Source organism: Calliopsis andreniformis, chromosome 5, assembly GCF_051401765.1.
Source record: "Calliopsis andreniformis isolate RMS-2024a chromosome 5, iyCalAndr_principal, whole genome shotgun sequence".
In the NCBI taxonomy this organism is placed as follows: Eukaryota; Metazoa; Arthropoda; class Insecta; order Hymenoptera; family Andrenidae; genus Calliopsis; species Calliopsis andreniformis.
Window position 1 is genome coordinate 15915920 of NC_135066.1, and position 20167 is coordinate 15936086.

Sequence of the window (20167 nt, forward strand, 5' to 3'; positions counted from 1 at the left end):
GTAGCGCGTTCTACGCACAGTAGATTTAAATACGAAAGAGACTATCATAATTAATCCAAAAATAATATTTATAACAAAATCCAATAATATTTTATTATATTATTGAATAATACATATACAGAGTGTTCAGTTACAGATGAAAGAACATTTAGGGAGTGATTTTAGACATTAAAATAAGATAAAAATAGAAAACAACAAAATATTGCGTATGCTAATTATAAGCTTTTAAAGAAAGCAGTGGCTATCGCAACCACTGATGTAAGATCAGATATATCTTCAGCAATATTTTATGATTCTCGTTTCTAAAAAAAAATGTAAACTTTAGCAACGATCGATTTGCAAAGACAGGAGAGGAAGGAGTATACGCCTGCGCTACGTGCCGTATACATTCTTTTATTAAAAGTACTCGTACAAATTGTACAGCAGGTGCGGAAACGAAGCATGTAGCTGATTCTGTGATATTTTTTTATGTGATATTTCGGGGTGGCTGTGTAATAAAACATTTACACGAAAAAATCGTTGAAGATGCGTAACAACGTAAGTCTTCAATAAACAATGGAGTTCCTTGAACGAAAATAATTTATTGTTGCATGTTGAATTACAGCGATCGATTTATTACGAATTACACCAACTGTCCCTTTCATCCTTTTTTGTCTTTATCTTCATTCCGCAAATCATAATAAAACTCAAACATAGAACAAGAAGAAGTCGAGATTTTTGCAAATTAACTTGTTTGTATGTTACAGAAAGGATTGACATTCTGTTTGTTACTGGTAATAGTTTTATATACAGAAGTGTATGCGGCAAGTGGGAAGCACCTCATTAAAAAGCGAAATTATAGCGACCAAAGTGTGAGAGGTTACTTAGCAGAGGTAAGCCAAGGATGAATAGAACTGGTTTTATTCTCAAGTCTCATGTTCTTGCAAGGTGCCCTACTGGTCACGATTTTTGCCCGATCACTAGTTGCAATTCATTCCTACTATAATTATACTGACATAGACCTTTTTTTATTATAATTACAGCAAGATCCTAGAGTCGCGACAACTAAACGTGCATAAATTCATTCGATTATTGTAATTATCGATCGCAAATGTGAGATCTTTTTTGTAGCGAACTTGTTGGTGGAATGAAGTCTGCAAGGAAGAGTTCCACAGTAAATTTCGATGTCGTTGTCCAAGATGGTCCTATTGCCGTGCTCCAGGCAGATATTACGACGCACATTGCAGCATGACACGCACCGGCTACATCTGGACCCAGCCAGAGACTTCATTGACACTCGAAGTGAAATGATTCGAGACAACGAATCTCTTTTTATCGCTCTTATTACTTCTTTCAATGAGAGATTAAGGATGTTAAATTCTTATTCGGCCAACGTGGCCGCATTTTTATAGAGCAGCGCTGTCCTTATAGGATCTCGCAAGCCTTTTCAGGGTTGTCCCATTCCCATTCCCATTATCAAGCGAAACATGCGACGCTATAAAGACAGTGATGACAGATTAGTGTCTCTTTGTTATTAAGACGCTCAAATGTTGCACACGATGTATAATTGATGGATTGGAGAAACGATTGGAAGGGGAAGCAGGTGAGTGAGGAGCCTCCATCGTTGGACAACGCTGTATAGAGACTGATCTATGTTACGCTCTTATACATGTATCACTAAAAAGGATTTTTTAGTGAATTGTTATTATAACTCGTCTTCTATCACTTTCCATCTCTTGCATCCTTTCTTGTTTCTCTTGCCTACTTTCGAATTACGAGGAAGGGAAAGCAAAAGCGAAACGAAGTTTTTATTCTTCATGATTTTCAATGAATTTTCATATTTTTCTTTATGAGAAAAGAAAATATTTATCAGTTAATATGAAATAAATTTCCATAACTATTTTGTTACAAATAGTATACTGCATTGATTTCTTGTTATTTAGTTTCGTACATGAAGAATTTATTTCATTATTCATTTTTTTTCTTTACCGCGGTTACTTTTCATACTATACAAAGAAAAAATAGGCACTAATTGCATCATTAAAAGCACATTAAAAATAAGCCAATCACTTACTGTGATTTTAAATCTTAGAACTATACATAATTATATTTCTATCATTTGAAACTGAAAGAATTGCGTTTGTGTTGCATGTAAGATGCTCACATATAAATATTGAATCAATGTTTGTCTAGTAGGTTTATAATTTTACTATTTATGTAATTCAAAAGTAACTAAATGAGATTGTCGAAAATGTTGAATTTTTTTATTTCCTTTTTTCATGAGCATCTCACATGCACTCATTTGAAAATTTTTCTACTGCTTAAAACACGTCTTTCGTAGATAATTGTAAATTATGTACTACACACGAAATGCTATACTTGAAATTATCTGAGTCTAGTACAGTTTTTTAAATAAAGAAGTTATTTAAATTTTAAATTTTCTAGTTCCTCACGAACGAAATAACCATTTTTTAAACGCATACACAGAGTGGTCCAATCATTTTAATTGCCTTGATTATCTCCGTTACTAAATGCAAGTACTAATTATTTTTGGTGGTGTTTTCGGAGATTTTAAGACCACCCTCATCTTTTCAAAATGAAATTCTATCTATTATCGAATAAGCTTATATGCGGGCTTGTTAAAATTGTCTGAACCCCCGCTATTTTACTAAGAATGTGGAAAAGAAATATTTCAGGCAATATTTGGAATCAGAATTAATTTAATTTAAATTTCTTAGGTACTTTCTTTAATGTTTAAATACATACAAAGTGGCATTCAACATATGAAACAACTTTTAGTACATTTTAACACATTAATGTTAGGATTAAGTGAAGTCTATAAAACTTTCATTGCATATTTTTATAAATAAGATAATGATATGGATTAGTCTGTCATTAGCAAGTTTATAATTTTCAATGATGACTTCAATTTCCTTATCCCTTAATAAAAAAAATAATACAACGAAAGAATTTCATTATAATAAATATTAGATATCTTTATATCATTCAATAATAAACATTTTTAAACTTGCTTGTAGTATTAAAATCATTAACTAAGTAAATCCATTATATCCTGAGCAGGTGATTTTTCAACTTTCTGACTTCCATTAGAATTCAAGTTTGAATTCAATTCTAATTGATTAGTTGCAAAATGGCCTTGATTTACAGGATAGTTAATAGTATTTTGTGGAATAGTTGGACTTTGCATCCACTGATTTGAATTCCAGGTATTGGGTTTTTGATTCATCTGTACACTCATCATTCCCTGTGGATTATAATATGGTTGATTTGAATTCGTAGATTTCCAAGAATAATCGGGCTTTGAATTCGACATTGAAAAATTTAACTGATCCAAATTTGATTTCAAGAGAGTATCAGTTAAATCTTTTACTGGAGGTTTTGTAGGTTGTTGAACAGCTTTTGGCATCAGTGGGGGCTGAGACTGTAATCTCTGATGCACTTCTTGCTGCTGTATTAATCTGTAAAATAAAAAACATAAGCAATTAAATATTAAAATATTGTGCTTAATTATATTCTTTAATGCTTATGATTTTGTACTAACCGAAGTTTATCTTCCATTGTTAATCCATTTTCCATTTGTAAAGATTTCAAATTTTTATTTACAGTTGGAGAAGGAATTGTGGGTATTACATTTACAGTATCCATAGTTGAATTGATCTGTTTGAAAACATTGGAAGCTTGTGAAAGTTCTTGTTCAAGTTGTCGAGTTTCATGACGCATGGCATCTAACTGCTTCAAAGCTTCTTTATGCTCTGTTGTCACACGATTTACCATTTCAGTCACAAGATTTGAAAGAATTTCATACTGTGATAAACTAAAATTCTGTTCAATGCATAATGGCAATAAGAATGGTAAAATCTTTGTTGCTAATATTTCCTTATTTGCTCCCAACTTGCTGTGACTTAATAATATTCTATAAATACCTAATAAAATAAAATGAATTGTAAGTTCCTGGAAATATTATAACTAAGCGAGCATCACATAAATATTTTAATATGGTATAGTACCTATGATAGCCATAAGAATAGCAGGTTCACCAGAATGTGGAATTTCTTGTAAGAAAGGTAACACTTGATCAAGAACTAACCATCGATCAAAACTGGGTAACATTTTTGCAAGACAAAGTAAACAATTAACCCTCACTCCAAGACTCTTACTGTTACTTCCTTTTCCATGTAAACAAATCTTTTTCATTCTAGGCAGAATTGAATTTTTAATCACTGGCCCTTCAATCATTGTTATAATATTGGGCAAAGCTGACAAACAAAGTTCTTGCAATTGTTCCCATTCAGATTCTAGGGCACGTAACAACATTGGAACTATGTCAGTTTTTATTACTTCTGTAGTACATAATTTTAAGAGTAAATCAGCATGTTGCATTAATACAAGACTTATTTGTGGTGGATCATCTAATGCCAAAACAGGTTTAATATTTGGCAGAATATATTCTCTAAATTCTTCAACAGAATTTGTTTCCATTGCATACAATATGCTTGGTAAAACAAAAGGAATCATTGGTGGATTAATTAATTCTTTGTATAAAGCAGGTAAAATTCTGTGCAATATAACTCTCTGTGGTAGTTGTTTCAAAAGTTGTGGTAACCCTTTATAAAACTGTGATTTCTGTAGATTATCCCACTGAAATATCTTATCCAAATAATTTAAAGTTTTAACTCCTATATCATTAAAATATTCAATTTTTACAAATTGATGAGCATCCAGTCTTAATTCAGGATTATGATTTAACATCAATTTAACTGTGTCTCTAAGAGTTTCTGGAACTGAAAGGAGCTTTCCAACAACAACTGAGCCTGTGAAATTTTCCAGAAATTTTTTGCATTTCAATAAATCATTATTTGATTCATGAAGAACTGTGTTCATTGGAGAATATAATACATATGCTAGCATTCCCAAGGAAAAAATGTCACTTGCTGTACTAATGCTACTTGCTAGAATGCATTCTGGTGCTTGATAGTCCAAGTTTGGTTGTATCACAGATGAAACTGACATATCGTATTCTGTATATGACCATAAAGGTTGTTTTCCTTCCACGGTCTGATTCAAAGCACAGAAATCAAACCCAAAGATTTTCCATGCTCCATGACTATTAACAACAATAGACGTTGGACACAGATTTCTGTGTAATAGTTTCACATCGCTGTGTAAGAATGCAAGACCTTCTCCAAGCTGAAGAAGTCCATATTTAATTTCAACATCATGCAGTTTATAATCTTTTAAAACCATTGGCAATGGTTGTGGTAAATTTTCATGATGTCCTAAAATGTTAGCTAAACTAGCTAATACAGGCTCAGTTGCAAATGCTAAACTATCTCTTGATTCTTCCAAAGGATGCTGAACAGTTAAAATCTGAGGATGGCGCAATTTTGTTAATTGCGTTACACCTCTTTTTAAAGTCTCTAAAATTATTTCTCGATCATTTTTTGGATACTTGTCGAGCACACGTTTTTCAAACACAAAAATTGCTGCTTCCTGTTTTGTGGACTTTTTATAACCACTATAAATTTTCCAAAGTAACCCTGGGCCAGCACTTGCAATATGTGCAATTACTTCAAATTCTCTAGTAACTGGATTACCCGGAAGGACATTTGATAATTGTGATAAGCCATAAGCAGTGTTCTGAACCGTATTGGAAATTGTATTGCTAACAGTATTCCGTAATTTTGCTAGTACATCCATTTTAATTTAAGATTTATATTACTTTTATATTTTTATGCTGTTATTTATACAATTTTTTAATAATTTTATACTTTATACATTATTTAGCAAGTTTTGGTACTGTAACACAATGTATGTCAATTGACTCTTATTTTCTGTTAACGATTTTATAATCGCTGATCCGTTTTTGACGTTTGAACATATTTTTAGTACCTTTTGATGTTTAATAACCTTACTTTTTGTTCACAATATATCTTGACACTTCGACACATTTTATAGATTGTCACAAATTATGCATTATCATTGTAAACCATAACTTTGCAAATCCATCGAAATTACGCAATAATTTTTTTACGTGTCAAATGATCGTACCTAATACCCATACTTTTAAATCGAACGAAATATAACACGAAAGCTTTCAAACTGTTCAGCCTTGATGATTCATCTTGCTTATCGCATTGGTTACAGATGTATTCTATTATTTAGTTTTCAATTGACAGTAAAAAATTACTAACTCAATGATACTAGCTTCATCACTCAGTATTCAATATGTTAACTAGTATCAACAAGTTTCATTAAAATTAGTGTATTTTTTATTGCATTTATTAGATAAAATTATCTTCTTATCTATATCGAGATAAAATGACTAGAAGTAGTAGATTTTCACTGTAATCGCGACAACATGTGTGAGAAGAAAGTAAAACTATGAATATAAAGTGTCATGTAAAATTGTATGCTCGTAATTAGCTGTGTCAACTTGATCGTAAAAATAAAACCTTAATAAAGTATCGTACCGACCTAATTTCTAGGATGGTGATTGATCGTAATAATTTACAATTTTGTGATTTGTAATTAATTTACGAAATTTAGGTTTATTGCCTCGAATTTTTCAATAATTTTCTTCTTTATAGTTAAATATTTGTTTTAAGATAGTGGCGAAGAGAGAAACTAGTTCAAATGCAGAGTATATACTCTTATTTTGAATCACCACTCGAAGCACGATTAATGGATAGAGTTGCTTTGAATTATGCGATTCGTAGTCTTAGATTTTCTTTTAAGAAAGTTAGTAGTTTAACTGAAAAATGGTATCATGTTCAACTTTCTCTGTTCTTGATAAATTTTCCTATAGCTCTTGACCTTTGAGCTGTAATTGCACCAAATGTTCTGCTGATCTTGTACTTCGTGATGATGTTTAACTGGAATTTTTTATCATTTAATATCACGTATCGCGATTGAAATGAATTGATACTTCTGTATGATTTATTTCTATTTTCGCTGCAAATATTTACAAACTTTTTATTCTAAACTTTTAAGTAGAACGGTGTTAGAACGTCAGAGTTTAAAATTGGAATGAATGAATATCTGTTTTACAAACTTGTAGCGATTTTATATAATTTTACTTAAGTAAGCTTCAATATGTACATTAATGTATCCTAAATTTGTAATAAATATTTATATTAAAGGTGCATAGATGTTTTATCCTTAAACCACAAATAGTTTCTGAAACAAAATTCTATCAATATGTATCTCATAAATACAAGTTTAATTCGGTTTCGTTAATTATACCTAAACACGTTCAAATGAACAGTTAAATAATGATTAAGTCTACAAAGACGTACATCAATATAAATATACAAAATCATACTTATATTTATAACACATATCCTCAAAGTTTATTATCATTCACAAACAATTTTACACGACCGTCAAGATCATCGAAATACATACGAAACGTCTAACAAACGAGTACATGTAATCTCTTTTAACTAGACCCATTCAATTTAAGCGTTTAATTGCTGAGCACGCACGTTGTAAAGTGAGGGAAAGAATGCAAACGAGTGAAAACGAATCTATTATGGTTGCACCCTTAACGCAAGAAAATAATGACCCCTTGGTTGAAAAAGAAGAGAAAAAAGGAGGAGGAGGAGAAAAAGTGCCTCCTATAGAGAAGCACAGTGCAGGTCGATATAATCCCACCATTGATTAAAGTCGATGTCCTGTCAGAATTCTCTACCCCAAAGGACGACCTTCGTAGTGGGGCGAGCTGTCGGCGAATAAGGGAGAGAACGCTGGCCGTCGACCCCGCTTTAGTTGCCTTATGAACTCCGTAGGAGTCGTTCCTGCTTCACCCTTATATTTCCACTAAAATTCTTCGTATTTTTTTCTCGTTAAATGTCCATTTTGATTCGTTAAATATATACACGAGTTCTCGGGACACTTGTTTGTCGTTTTCAAGGGGACAAAGAGTGAAGTGTGAATTAGTAAAGGTATAAAAATATACTTTCGTCGCACATCTCATCGGGGAACGCGTTTAATAGCATTCAATCGATTTTCTCACTCTCGAACTTTTTTGCGTAAATCGCAATGTTCGCCAGGTCCATTTTCTCTGCGTTACGACATTTTTGCATTCTATAAAATGTACTTTAATAAAATGCAATTTCGTATTTAAAAATAACAATGTTATCAATTGTATTGTAAATAATTTTTTAGTATAACGTGGTATTTTTTTAAGAAATTTTTTGAGTGTACGGAACACGTAAATATTTTATATAAAATTAATTAAAAATTGACTGGATTTTAAATTATACGAAAATCAAGTATAACTGGCTCGTATGTTTCATAATTATTTTTACTTTTAGTGTTTTATACACATAAAAATATTATAAGTTACATAGAATTTTGAAAAATTTCAAAAGTTCATTTTTTGTCACTGTGAGTAGATTACAAGAGATTCAGTGTTCGCTGGAAGTGGCGCGGTTTGCGATCAGAATATAAAATGTGAAATATTATTGAATACCGAACATGAAAAAATCACAGAGGAGTAAGGAGTGAATGTGTAAGGGTGCACACGTTCTTCGATATCGATTCCTGTGTAAATTGCCGCGGTGCATCCACCAACAGCGCATTTATGTTTTCCCTTTCTCCAAACCGAAAGAAACGCTCGAAAAGGATGTTTGCATCGAGATAAATAACGAAATCGTAAGTTTAAAACTGAACACGTTGTCGAAAGATAAGGTTGTAGTGGAGATTCTACTGAAAGACACTAGTTTTAACGTATCTCTAATAAAATAATTCTCTAGTGCAATAGTTTTTATATCTATACAATCCTTTAGGAATTGAACACGGATGACGAGCTGGCTATGAATTTGAAATCCAAATGGCTCTTATTTGGGACACTAATTATCATCCTCCTTGAATGCGGTAAATTTCTTGACAAATCTCTCGTTTACTAAATTAAATTGGGATATGAAAAAAAACCTGAGGCATTTAAAATCACTCGATTGTATAAAGACTAAGACCGTCTGGAAATTGGGTCGTTGAAGGCACAATACAAAAGTGTAACTTTGATCACGTGCTGATCAAAGGTAAATTCACCTGAGCTAGCATTCTTTGGGGGGCTAAAACCCCACCACAGCTAAGTTTTTTTTAACTAGGATAAGCAGGTTCACTCTCCCCTTTCGTTTCGAAGAAATTCGAACCTGAAATTTCACTTGTATCGTCAACGACTCAAATTTTGCTTACGGAAGTTAATTTAAATAATTAAAATATTATGTGAATATGCAAAAAAAAGGAAAAATATAATCGATTATTTAGACGTGATTTTACCATATTTATAATGATAAAAAATAATAAATTTAGGAGTCACGAGATCAATGATAAAAATGCGAGAAGATTACGGCGCATTAATAATCGATTCACCCTCTTCTCACGTCGCTCTTTCGGGAGATCTTACAGTGTTTATTGCAAGATCTGATCAAGTACTGACAAATGAAAACTACGCAAACGATTTAAAAGAGGAAAATGGTGATGCTGAGCAATTGGAAGGTTCTTCTAACGAGTCTTCTCTATTGCGGTAAATTTTAATAGAATAAAAAGGTTTCACTTATACATCGATTAAGATCAACGATCAAAATTTCCTATTTCTATTGTTCCTAGAGTACTGTACCTTCTTGACGACATATCAGAATTAATCAGTGAAATTCAATTAGAAAAGCTGCCTTCAGGGAATGAAACCATTTCAATTGTTATACCTTGTGAATATTTCGCTCGTGGAGGTATTTATGCTATACGAGTGGAGTACAAGTACAAAAATTCAACAGTGCCTGTGGCCTCTCTTTATCAGGTTGAGAAATTTTCTATTAACATGATTCTAAGATTGCACATTCATTTGCTCCTTTGTAATAATTCTAATAGAATAATGAGGTATTTCTATTTACAGACAAGTAGAATAGTGGACGTAAAGTGGCCGACACCTACGATTTTCCTGGAATCTCAACAAATTACTACTTATCCAAATAAAGATATTACAACCACCGTGAAATACGCTGGAACGAACTGCAATCCTTCGAAGAATGTTCCTGTAGTTGTTTATATTTTACAATTAGTGTATTGCGGGCCCAGCTTGACTGCTTGTTATCTTCAAAATGACACTTATACTCAAGTAATTCAATTGCAGACTTTTATTCCAGTTATTCAGGACTTTTTCGTCTATTAAATATCACTGATATTATATCACATGTAAAAAGGCGATGTACAAAACTTTCTTGCAAATTAAATGCATTTAGTTTGTATTATAATAACTGTATAAACATAATTTTAATGATATTTCCTCAGATTTTGTACTATGAAGAAGTGAAAGGTTTTATACCCCCAAAGACTATCTTTTTCCGCTGCGAATTTTTCGGATTACCTGGAAATTACGCGATCAAATTGAAAGCTTCGAACCTTAATCCTACAGCACCAAATACCAGCGTGTATTTTAAGGTAATTAAATTACAATTAAATGTAACCTTATAATCTAGTTGTTTTTCGACGAAGTACGTAATTAATTTTAAATTACAATTTCATATTTTAGGTAAAATGGTCAGAAGAATTTAAGCTCACAGTTCACGCAAGGTCAATATATCCTTGTGAAGGAGCTGGTGGTATAGCCGTCCTCTTCGAATATCCTTCCTGTCGACTGGAGGGTGATCGTGTTCGTGTCTACGGTCGTTTAAAAGCTGACGTTACTTCGGTTGCTTCGCCATCCAGTCTTCATTACATTACAGAATCTAGATCGATACCTGGTAAACACTCCATAACTTTCGACTGCGATCTTTTTACGGAGAAATTCGTCGAGTACTGTTTCGTCTACGTTAGCCAAGCCATTACGGGGGCAATGATGGACGTTAAGATAACTTGCGTACCCACGTTTCCCTTTCAAGGTATACTTTAGATTTTTGTGATATTAAAAGACTAATATTTGTGTTTTACACAGTCACAAATGACAGACGTATTTTAACATACTTTTGTCGATTTATATAGAAGATGATGTTGCTGGATGGGGTCCTTGGAGTCCTTGGAGTCCCTGCAGTAGTTCTTGCTTTGGAGGTATTCGAAATCGTTATAGATTTTGCGACACTCCTCCTCCAAAATATGGAGCAGAATTTTGTCAGGTAATTGACTCTACTCCTTTCGTTATCCTTATATATCCAATACAAAATAACTTTACTGTTTGTTTTTTAATCACAGGGAAAAGCAGTAGAAACTGAATTCTGTGGCAAAATTTTCTCCAAAGATTTGAATAAGAATGAATGGCTCAATCAATCTGAAAATTTCGAGTGTAATAGTGCAGTTTTAGCTGCCACGAAACCAGAAATTGCAGCTGAAATTGGAGTGCAATGTCGATGTGGGTGTCATATTACACTGAAAGAACAACTTTCTAGAAAAATTCTTGGAGCCAGTACTCAAGCGTGTCCTGGTCGATCTTTTTGGCTTTTACAGGTAAGTGATATAAACCAACGACTAAGTGCTGCTTTTCCGTGTAAAAGGAATTTGTTATAATGATTAAGTTGATTTTATTTAGGCCGAGGAGAATTTCGTAATTGGTTTGTACTTGGACCAATTACAATTTCCTTGTCCTGGACAGTACTTTCGTGTCCGGGATGGTAATTCATTGAATGCGGATCTTTTGGCTGATGTTGCGTCAGATAAAATGCAACATATTACAAAGACACTAATGAGTTCTGGACCAAACTTGTTGGTGGAATTTTTTAGTGATGAACTCACAGCATCTGGGAATGCTTGCATTGGTGGTTTTCTTGCTCACGTAGCTATATTAGGTAATAATTAATTTCATTCCAGTTCTCCCTTATTTCAAGATAATATGTACATCATATTGTGTAAAAGTATTGGACGATATTTATTCTCATAGAAAAATTAATTACAGATAAAAGATATCTAAAGAGAAACGGAAGTATAACTATAGTGCCTTTTAAAGTAAATTCAACAAACGTCGAAAAAGAATGGATTTTTTGGAAACCAGCACATTTGGTGACTGCTCTCCTTTTAATACTCATGTTCATTATTTCTATTTTCTTGACTCTACAGTTTATTATAAAATACAGAAAATATCGCATTGCCGAGGATTTGGATAGTTTCAGCGATGTATCAGGTAAAACAGAAAATATCTCATTCTATATAAAAAATATTTTCTAATTGTAGAATCTTAAAAAAAAACTATAATAATTTCTTACTTCATAAGTAAATCAAGTATTTTAATATATCGTGGTCATGTGAAAATTTTTATGATTGTTAGAATTAATGCCTGGAAGATCAAAATTTTTGTCTACGAGTACAATTATCTCAGAGGTGATATCAATGATAGAAGCAGCTACTAAAGATTCTCCAAAAGAAACGTTATGCAATACAGGAGAACATTACAACAGTATAGAAACTTTAACTGGGTAAGAATGGTAATAAAATTATTAAGTTCAAAAAGAAATTGCAGATGCTGTGATCCTATAGTAACTATAAAAGTATCAAATTCTTATATTAAAAGATTAATATTACTATTTTAATATAGATATAAGGATGGGTCCACTTTGAGTTCAAGTACATTAAAATTGAACAGTACTATGGAAACTTCCTCAGACAAGACTTTAACATCTATGACATCAAACTGTGATAAATTATTATCAGCTTCCACTATTGTTGTTTACAATAAACCAGAAATAAAATATGCTTATCCTATAAAGTAAGTAAATTTATACTTAAAACAGCCTCTTGTCTCAAATTATTACAATAATAATTATGGCACTCATTTTATAGATTGCAAACTATAGATTCTGATAGTCCTGAAGAAAAAACATTAAATATAGACAATGAAAAATTGCAAAACGACAGGGACACTAACTGCTCCAAAGAAAAGGTACACTTATATTAAAATTGTTTAAACTTTGCAATACTGATAATATATCTATGTCTGAATGATAATTTAATCATTTATAATGATCTATTACTTTTTTTTAAAATGTAGGAATCTTCACCTGAATGTGTTCTCTCAAGTCCATCAACTATAGGCAGTGGGAAAGAAACAAAGGAAAGAAGAAATCGCGAGAAACTTTTGCAAGGGCCAGGATCAGAATTTAGTTTAACAAATCCTGATTCAGAATTAGAATTAGATTACTATGACTATAACGTGGCAAACGCTAGCGCAGTTCCTGGATCTTACTTAGGGATGGACCCTGCTTTTTTAGTTTGGATTCCACCAGCTGAGGAATTGAAACTTGATACAGATGACCTTCTTTTAGGGTAACTAGTAATTTTTTTTTATTAAGGTATTCATGAACAAAATTAATATTACCGATTAAATAAAACATTTAATTACAGAAATAAAAGGAAATCCATTTTAACTGTTGAAACTGAAGGTGCTGCATTAACGCCTTCTACGTACAGAAGAATGAAATTATCTAGCTTCGAAGATATTGAATTTGAATTTGAGCAAAAGTAAGAAATAGAAGTATTTACTAAATGTAACTAAATAAATTACTTTTTTATTTGAGAAGAATGATAGATTACAAAATATTCTAAATGCTAAATTGTACTGCCTACTTGTATCTAATTGCTACTATGTTTGCAGTGAAAAATATTCAAAGAAAGATGAAAAAAGTTGCCATAATATTGATTATGGAAACTTATTGTTGGATGAAACTCCTGGTACTCCCAGAACACGGACATATGAAAAATTATTTCCTATTCATAAGCTTCTTGAAGATTCTAGCATTAAAGTCAGTGTAGAATCTATGCCTGGTGTACTTGATCATAAACAATACTGTGTTATTCCAAACAGGAGGTAAGTTAAAAATTCTTAGGCAATTATTAGAACATTTACAAAATACAAGGTGTATTTTAGTGACTGATCACTTATTTGAAACTATCTTACAATTTTTTTTATATAAAACAAAAATGTCCAATAGTGGACTATTAAACAGTTCTCTAATTTTTGCCAGGGTTCGTGTTGGAAAGGATGAAGAATCATCTGAAGAATCTAATTCTTCCAAAAGTCTTCTTAGAAGCCCTATAAATTTACTTGATAGTGATGAGAATAGTAAAGAAAAATTAAATTCTGCCATGAAAAAAGTATTGCAGGATGATTTGCACAAAGTGAAACACAGTTCTAATCAAAGAAAAATGTCTAAAAATCAAAATGATGATATAATGAGTACACCATGCAGATACAAGGAATTGACAGAATGCACACAGCCATTTATAAACAAAAAAGATACAGTAAGTATTCCTATGACAGAATTATCAGGAAGTCCTCTAAATAATTTTGTTCAGGTTCGAAAGATAGATAACAAAAAAGCTGAGGCTTTAAATATTGAAAGCCCTGATTGTGGAATAGAAACATTTTGCATAAAACAAGGTAGTTTTTTTGATCAAAATATTAGATTTGTTGATGATGATGATGACGATGAAAACATTCATTAAAGAATTAATAGAAGTATTTATAACTTTACAGTTCTCATTTTATTATTTAAATTTATTTTTATACTTGTCTACTTTTATGTACATAAACAACTGATTTCATTAATATTTCCATAAATATGATGGACTTTTTTCAGAAATCACAAAAGCTTTAGTTTTAATTTTATTTTAAATATCTAATTTCGAAATATTCATACTTAAATAGATATATCTAAATAAATGAAAATATCACAATTTATCTTCAATCAAAATATATAAATATAATAAAAGAAGATAATAATCTTATGTCTTATATAAAAGTATCCCTATCAAAATATGGAATTGACTGCAATAATAGACTAGTTTCAGATTTTTATAACTGTATTTTATATATTTCTATAATTATTAATAATTTTATTGGGATAACAGTGCAATTGTACATAGTTTTTAACAGCTAAGTATCAACATAGTACAAATTATAAGGCACAGTACAATTATTATTAGAACTCACAATTTATTTATATATTTATACAATGTAAAAAATATCTAAAAATATATAACAATCTAGACTGAAACCTTAATCAATGATTAAAATTATCTGTATGTAACTGATTACAAAATTTGTATGATTTTTATTGCTCTGTTTTGAAATCTACATTGTATTTCGTTTCTATTAATGGTACAATAATTTCATAAAAAATATAATTTATATTTAATTAATAATATGTAATAATATTTTTATTTATGTGTATATTAGAAGTGAACTGAAATATTTCATATAAAAAATAAAAACTGTACATATAAATTCGAAATATGTTATGCAATGTGATAAATAAGAAAAATTTTAATTTTCATTAAAGCTTATTTTTCACAGTATGAAACGTAAAAAATTATAACCACATGTTATATTATAGAAACATATTAAAATCTTATAATATACATATATGTACAATTTAGATGGTTATATACTTTCAGAAACATGCTATTCAGTAGAGATTTTTTATGGGAATTAACATTTCTGTAATTACTATTTATTTCTGAGAGGTTAATATTAATTTTTATTATATAATTCGTGAATTATAGTTTTTAATGTGTATATATATATATTTTATTAAGAAGAAAAAAGTATTTTTATATCTATTAACTTTCTTAATTAAAACACATTTGAATCTATCTAAATTCTTTGCCTTTTAATTCTTTAATATCTTCTTTATTGACAAATTACTTCTGTTGCAATTACTAATTTGATCACAAGCCTTAACTGTAGTATGTATAAACATGTATATAATTAATAGAATATTTAGTAAATATTTAATAGATTTATTTTAGTTGTATTTCACAAAAACTCTGTACTATATTTTATAAGGCTTAATTGTAATCCTTACTATAAATTACTTTTTATAAATGTCATTAGATATTAATAAAAAAAGCTAACTCGATTAATAATTGTGGTTATTTAAATAACAAACATATCTAGATGCTTAATGTAAGATGTACAATGCATCTATGTAATTTAAGTTCATATTAATATATAATTACATATGTGGAAATAAAAATGTATTCAAATGGTATACTCAGCAAAAAATACATAATTTATGATTGGAAAAAGTATTAGAACAAAATTACAAACCTAAAATATTTTTTACAATGAAAATATGAAATCACAGTCTAGTAACTGCAATAAACAAATTTAATTTGTTACTGACCTGGTTACTCACATTTTCTTAATATCATCGATCTAACCCAATATATCTAATTATAATTTCTACCACTCGTAATCAACTCATAACCACTCGTAACCACTCGTCGTAACTGTTCACAATTCTTAACAGTTTTTTTGAAATCTGCTTTTAAACTGAATCGATAACGTAGGATATGAGATGAAATGGTAAGAGAGTTCCCTCTCATTGTCAGTTCTTTGACAATAAATGCGTAACAAAAATTTACGTTAGATGACAGATCTATAGTATATATCGTTTGTGATATTATTATTTTCCCGCCAAAACCTACTCACGGCGAAGTATTTCAAACAATGGCTACAAAAGACAGAATTGATGACGATTAAGTAGTGCGTATTTTAATAAAGCACGAACATGGGAGACTTAGCGAATTTAGCTGATTTATTACCAACTTATTACACCAGGTTATTTCCTTTCCATGATTACTATCGTTGGCTCAGTTATGGAAATGGTACGTTGAATCGACTATTTGTAACTTTCGTAAAAGTTTTTAATTCTCTTTTAATTTGTAATAAAGAATATTTATTATCAGTGTCTTTCGATTAATGTTATAGTGAGCACCTTCACTCGCAGAGAATTTTCATTCACCTTGCAAGATGATATTTACCTTCGTTTCCAATCATTCAAGGGTGTGAAGGACCTAGAAAATGAAATTAGGAGACTGGTTCCTTTCAAAATTGATATTGGAGCGATTTATAATTATTGGTAAATATTTATCTAACAGTAGAATTATTAAGAACTGTATTTCTGTAAAATAAATTTCTAATTTGACTGGATATAGTCCAAAGGATCAGCGAAAGGGTTCAAACTTCCAACCTATTGAGAGAGAACTGGTGTTTGATATAGATATGACTGATTACGATGAAATAAGAACATGTTGCAGTGGAGCTGATATTTGCTCCAAATGTTGGAAATTTATGGCGCTTGCTTGTAAAATCCTGGACAGTGCCTTAAGATGTAAATACAAATAATATTTATTGGAGAATTCTGTACCATTTATATAGCTAAATTGATTTGATTTTAAACTCTATAGTGGATTTTGGATACAAGCACATCTTATGGATTTTCTCTGGTAGAAGAGGTATCCATTGTTGGGTCTGTGACTCTAGTGCTCGCACTCTGTCTACTTATGAACGTGGTGCTGTGGCAGAATATTTACAAATTATAGATGGTGGAGAATATATGAAAAAGAAAGTGAATTTGCCTGGAGATAAGATACATCATTCTATTAAGTAGGTATTCAGAGTATGTAAAAGTTTCTGTTGCTTTGAAGGATGGTGCAGACCATGGAATAAAATGTAAGTATTATATTCTCTAATTTCAGACGTGCACTAGAGATAATAGAATCTGTTTTCATTCCATTTTGTGTGGAGGAACAAAATATCTTAGGGACAGATGAAGGAGTAGAAAAATTCTTACTAGTACTCCCTGATGAAGAAGACAGACAAGAACTGAAGGCACTTTTTGGTCAGTCTAAATCTAGCAAAGATAGGTGGAATTCGTTTGTTAAGTATACTAAAAGCAAAACAACGGTATGTTATAGCATGTTTTATTAAAAGTATTGAACTGCTATAGAACTGTTTTATATTATATATTTATTTTCAGGGAGATAAAAAGTGGTATCAGTATCGTCATTTAATAGAAGAAGTAATGATACAGTATGCTTATCCAAGATTAGATATAAATGTCAGTAAAGGAATGAACCATCTTCTGAAGTCTCCTTTCTGTATTCATCCAAAAACTGGCAAAGTTTGCATACCATTTACTGCAAATACTGTAGATAAATTTCATCCAGATAAAGTACCAACAATCACAACGCTTATCGAGGAAATAAATGAGTATGATGTGAAGGATAAGGCTGAGCAAGAAACGTATGATTTGAATACAAAGAAAATAAAGGATTATAAAAAGACTAGTCTGAACAAGTCTTTTCGCGTCTTTCGTGAATTTATTTGGAATATGGAACTTGAGCGGAAGGGGCAAAAAATTAAAGAAAGCGGTATACATATTTTTATATTTCCTTATATTTATAACACTAAAAATGGGGTTGTCTTTATCTATGCTTTTTTTATTTTTCAGATGAGAAAATGGAATTCTAATTATTTATTTCAATATAATTATGTCTATATGTAATACTACAGCTGTAAATTTTCAATATATTTTTAAATATAATTTAAGAAAAATAAAAAATTTGGTGTAATCTTAATCTATCCTTTACCTTCATCAGATGATGAAGGAAACGCCTGTGTGTCGATAAAGAAGATTTTAACAATATTAAAAAGTTGAATGATTTTTTTTATGTTTGATATTGAAATCAATTGCCCATATTTAAATATAAGAATTAACAAAAATGAACAACGTAAAAGTTGATTGAAGTAACCTGAGAGGTTTATTAAACAAAAGTGTGTTCACCTTTAATTTTAATTTTCTTGTATATTAAAAAAGTATGTACATATCTCACTAATATCATTAGATTTTCTACGTTTTTTGCCCTAAAACTGCAATGCCAGATAATTTTAGAAACTCATTATTCGCTGTAAACATTCTCCCAGAAATCTCTGATACTTCAAATACGCACCCCAAAGGTTTGCATAAGTTTTACGAAGAGCAAACGTGTGTCAACCAGAAAAAAATATTCATTAAGACAATATTTGTCTCGGTTAAATAATTTTCTGCTAGAGGTTTCGAAACACAGACTACATTACTGATTTCTACCATGGGTAAGCATAGTGGAAGCGGCGAGCCTAAAGGATGTCTACCTGACTGTTGAAGTAGTCGTAATGAAAGTACATCGCGATCCCCTTCTAACTGGCCTTAGCCATATTTGACTATTTACTTATTCAGACATTTTCCGCGACAAGATAAACCATCCTGGTGGCAGACGATCGGCTTGACATTTTGCCATCGGTGAGATCGATTGCCAAGATTTCTAGAAAAATCACTTTCTCCCCACGTACGTTTCTACCTAGCCCGTACCCCGTTACTTTTCCCTGTTTTTGCGTGAAATACTGCACCAACGTGAGATGATTCTTTCATCGATCGTTAGCATAGCATTGTCCTCTGTTCAATTCAATTTCGATGGGCAAAACGAGATTTGTAACAGACGTTGCTTTTCCATAAGTGTCTTCCTTTGGCACGCATACTCTGGGAAAAGAATGCAAGAGTTCTTAGAATAGAAAATTCAACGCGTTAGAAGAGAAGCAACGAGACTATTTTTACAAGAATTATTAGAGTTGGAACTATGATAGATTTGTGGTCAAAATGGAATTGAACTTGCATGTCAAGATGAAATAAAATATATGGCCAGAATTTTTTTTATTTATGATTTCCAATGGTGGATGAAAATTGCTTTTTGTAATGATATTTAAGCTGTTTTATTAATACATTTTTTGAGACGCTGCAAGTCACTTAATAATTATTATTTTTATATATTTTATGAGTTAGGTTCATATTTTTTTTGATTTTATAAAATTTAAAGAAAGGATCACTACAAATTGCGGAGGCATTTTATTGTACGATACGTTCTGTTTTACGAAGTATACAAAATGTCTGACTTGGGAAGTTATTCTATTTCTGGCGAGTATTAGCCAGACTAAATACAGTGACGTTAGTGGAATAAAACAGTAGAATAAGACCCATGTCAGACACATTCTTTCAGCAATTAATATACGCATATTTTGGAGAACAAAAGATTAAAACTCGAATTTTTTTGATTAAATTGAAGTAATTTTGGTAAATTTAATATTCAAGACTAAAGACAAGCTTTTTCGCTAATCAGAAACTATTCACACAATTTTGATTTTTTAGTTCCATCCTATCCATACTATTATACATATGTATACATATATGTATGTCTCTCAGACTCTGTTCTTCGAATATTCAAACTTTCATCGCTACCAGAGTAATAATTAATAAATGTTCTGCAAATAAGATATTATTCGCGAAGCTATATTGAAGCTAACAGTTATATCAAACATCTGTATGTACAAATATGTAATTCTGTGGCTCGTTGTAAATCAAACATC

The 20167-nt window shown here is 30.9% G+C and overlaps 5 protein-coding genes across 6 annotated transcripts; 4 read left to right on the top strand and 1 right to left on the bottom strand.

Annotated features, from left to right (window-relative positions):
- The first annotated feature begins 410 nt into the window (after positions 1-410).
- Positions 411-2220, top strand: LOC143179287 (uncharacterized). The gene is given in 4 exon segments (XM_076378442.1): positions 411-537; positions 747-872; positions 1111-1117; positions 1119-2220. Coding segments are annotated over 4 exon segments (258 nt in total). The 5' UTR covers positions 411-525; the 3' UTR covers positions 1232-2220.
- Positions 2221-2857: 637 nt separating this feature from the next.
- Positions 2858-6091, bottom strand: LOC143179285 (SCY1-like protein 2). The gene is made up of 3 exons (XM_076378441.1): positions 4008-6091; positions 3542-3923; positions 2858-3458 (listed from the first exon to the last, which is right to left on the bottom strand). Exons 1-3 carry the CDS (start codon positions 5695-5697, stop codon positions 3029-3031), a joined length of 2502 nt encoding a protein of 833 aa, XP_076234556.1. The 5' UTR covers positions 5698-6091; the 3' UTR covers positions 2858-3028.
- A 2317-nt stretch (positions 6092-8408) lies between these two features.
- Positions 8409-16834, top strand: Gogo (thrombospondin-1 like protein golden goal). Of its 2 annotated transcripts, XM_076377643.1 has the most exons (20): positions 8409-8655; positions 8790-8877; positions 9316-9529; positions 9613-9799; positions 9896-10117; positions 10291-10440; positions 10532-10880; positions 10981-11111; positions 11188-11439; positions 11522-11777; positions 11885-12109; positions 12254-12401; positions 12521-12691; positions 12766-12865; positions 12974-13248; positions 13327-13443; positions 13577-13789; positions 13947-14223; positions 16547-16593; positions 16697-16834. In XM_076377643.1, the coding sequence occupies exons 1-19, from the start codon at positions 8509-8511 to the stop codon at positions 16562-16564; spliced, it is 3540 nt and encodes a 1179-aa protein (XP_076233758.1). In that variant the 5' UTR covers positions 8409-8508; the 3' UTR covers positions 16565-16593; positions 16697-16834. The 2 variants fall into 2 exon arrangements, with proteins under 2 accessions (XP_076233758.1, XP_076233757.1); XM_076377642.1 differs by lacking the exons at positions 16547-16593; positions 16697-16834 and having other exon boundaries at positions 13947-14551.
- Positions 16585-17781, top strand: LOC143179638 (DNA primase small subunit-like). The gene is made up of 6 exons (XM_076378953.1): positions 16585-16593; positions 16675-16847; positions 16924-17099; positions 17176-17374; positions 17467-17643; positions 17748-17781. The coding sequence occupies exons 1-6, from the start codon at positions 16585-16587 to the stop codon at positions 17779-17781; spliced, it is 768 nt and encodes a 255-aa protein (XP_076235068.1).
- LOC143178794 (DNA primase small subunit-like) lies at positions 17716-18326 on the top strand. The gene is made up of 2 exons (XM_076377644.1): positions 17716-18141; positions 18222-18326. The coding sequence occupies exons 1-2, from the start codon at positions 17793-17795 to the stop codon at positions 18239-18241; spliced, it is 369 nt and encodes a 122-aa protein (XP_076233759.1). The 5' UTR covers positions 17716-17792; the 3' UTR covers positions 18242-18326.
- The last annotated feature ends 1841 nt before the right edge of the window (positions 18327-20167 follow it).

What these genes read in the sequence shown, in the direction of transcription:
- LOC143179285 (XM_076378441.1), bottom strand. Translation starts at nt 5,697, where the DNA reads ATGGATGTACTAGCAAAATTACGGAATACTGTTAGCAATACAATTTCC. An exon ending in TATTCTTATGGCTATCATAG is followed by an intron (nt 3,924 to 4,007) that starts GTACTATACCAT and finishes TTATTTTATTAG; the next exon opens with GTATTTATAGAATATTATTA. An exon ending in ACAATGGAAGATAAACTTCG is followed by an intron (nt 3,459 to 3,541) that starts GTTAGTACAAAA and finishes TTTATTTTACAG; the next exon opens with ATTAATACAGCAGCAAGAAG.
- Gogo (XM_076377642.1), top strand. Translation starts at nt 8,509, where the DNA reads ATGTGTAAGGGTGCACACGTTCTTCGATATCGATTCCTGTGTAAATTG. An exon ending in ACCCACGTTTCCCTTTCAAG is followed by an intron (nt 10,881 to 10,980) that starts GTATACTTTAGA and finishes CGATTTATATAG; the next exon opens with AAGATGATGTTGCTGGATGG. An exon ending in GATCTTTTTGGCTTTTACAG is followed by an intron (nt 11,440 to 11,521) that starts GTAAGTGATATA and finishes GATTTTATTTAG; the next exon opens with GCCGAGGAGAATTTCGTAAT.
- LOC143179638 (XM_076378953.1), top strand. An exon ending in CCTGGACAGTGCCTTAAGAT is followed by an intron (nt 17,100 to 17,175) that starts GTAAATACAAAT and finishes TAAACTCTATAG; the next exon opens with TGGATTTTGGATACAAGCAC. An exon ending in AAGATACATCATTCTATTAA is followed by an intron (nt 17,375 to 17,466) that starts GTAGGTATTCAG and finishes CTCTAATTTCAG; the next exon opens with ACGTGCACTAGAGATAATAG.
- LOC143178794 (XM_076377644.1), top strand. Translation starts at nt 17,793, where the DNA reads ATGATACAGTATGCTTATCCAAGATTAGATATAAATGTCAGTAAAGGA. An exon ending in GCAAAAAATTAAAGAAAGCG is followed by an intron (nt 18,142 to 18,221) that starts GTATACATATTT and finishes TTTATTTTTCAG; the next exon opens with ATGAGAAAATGGAATTCTAA.